The following is a 1,536-nucleotide window of genomic DNA, read 5'->3' as shown; positions in this document are numbered from 1 at the left end:
TTTTTTTTTTTTTTTTTTTTTTTTTTTTTTTGTTTTTTTTTGTTTTTGTTTGAATATCTTCTTTTTTGTAATTATGTGGAATGTTTTTAATTTCAATAATATTGATGATAAATTAAAAAATTTTAAAAATGAAAAAGAAATATATACTCACGAAGATTTAAGGTAATATTTTTTTATCTCCTTCCAAAGAAAAAACAAAAAGAAAAACCACGTGAAAGTAGTTGCATTTTTATTTATTTATTATTATTATTATTATTAATATATTTTTTTTTTTTATAAAATAACACATTTTGTGTTCTTTCTTCATTGTGTACATATGAAACATACTGTTCGAACTTACATACAATTATATAAAAACATTATAAGTGTAATATATATTTTTTTTTTCATTTCATAATTCTTATACCTTATTTTAGGTATTACTTTGAAAAGTTGGTGAAAATAAACCTGAACAATGTGAATGTAAATAACTTCATAGAATTAATAAGAAAAATTACTCAAATAACAATATGGGGAGACAAATATGATGATCAAATATTTCAGTACGTTATAAGAAAAAAAAAGAAATTCATTTCGTTGAAATGTTGTGTTGTAAAATTTGTTATACATATATAATATACATACATATATATATATATATATATATCTATATATTTATATTTTTTTTCCCTTTTGAAGATATTTTTGTGAGGACAACATCTTTAATCACTTCATTTATTTACTGAAGCAGAAAATAAATAAGAATATCAGGATACAAATATATCAGTCTCTTACTATGTTAATACAAAACATACAAAAGGATATATCTTTATGTAATATTATATATATATAATAGATTAACTAGAAAAGATTAATAATTCAACCATATTTACATATACATATTTATATTGCATATTTATCATATTTCATTTTTTTTTTTTTTTTTCTTTAATTTTCTGTTTTATTATTTCTTCTTTTACAGATTATATATTCAGCAACAACAAAATAAACAATTTAATTTATACCACATTTATTTATCAAGATGATGAAATTATGCCATATTATATTTCAATGATTAAATCAATTTCTTTTTTTTTGAATTATCATACCTCCAAGTTCTTTTTTAACGAAGTAAATATTTTTAAAATGTGCATACCTTTATACATAATGGACATATATATATATATATATATATATATATATTATGTTGTTTATTATATTATTATTTCTTTTCTCATCTAATCATGTTTACTTTTATTTTTTAAAGAAGAGTATGAAATTTCCGTTATATACAGAATCATTGAGGCTATACAAATTTAATGATATAATAACTAGGACATACGTTAAAAACATCATTCTTAATATACTCAAAAGTATTAATAAAAAAAAAAAAAAAAAAGAAAGAAAGTATATGTATTTATATAAACCCTATTTTGTATATATCCATTTAATATGTATCAATTTTTTTTATGATGATACGAAATATTTTGAATATGTACATAACATATATACCATCAACATTGCTAATGTCTAATTTTTTTTCTTTTTCTTTTTCTT

General features: G+C 18.4%; 1 protein-coding gene across 2 annotated transcripts in view; it reads left to right on the top strand.

Annotated features, from left to right (window-relative positions):
• Positions 1-73: 73 nt before the first annotated feature.
• PRSY57_0617400 (hypothetical protein) overlaps positions 74-1,536 on the top strand; it is a gene marked incomplete at both ends in the record, with an annotated part of 7,496 nt that continues 6,033 nt past the window's right edge. Inside the window, 5 exons of one of the 2 annotated variants that reach the window (XM_020114616.1) lie at positions 74-162; positions 417-542; positions 679-812; positions 962-1,110; positions 1,250-1,352. In XM_020114616.1, coding sequence (XP_019970688.1) covers positions 74-162; positions 417-542; positions 679-812; positions 962-1,110; positions 1,250-1,352 — 601 coding nt within the window. Of the gene's footprint in view, positions 163-416; positions 543-678; positions 813-961; positions 1,111-1,246; positions 1,353-1,536 lie in introns of both variants that reach the window. The other variant, XM_020114617.1, reaches the window with a different exon arrangement.

Source organism: Plasmodium reichenowi, chromosome 6 (assembly GCF_001601855.1).
Source record: "Plasmodium reichenowi strain SY57 chromosome 6, whole genome shotgun sequence".
Classification (NCBI taxonomy): domain Eukaryota; phylum Apicomplexa; class Aconoidasida; order Haemosporida; family Plasmodiidae; genus Plasmodium; species Plasmodium reichenowi.
The sequence above is the reverse complement of the archived record's forward strand: the minus strand, read 5'-3'. Positions and strand labels throughout refer to the sequence as shown.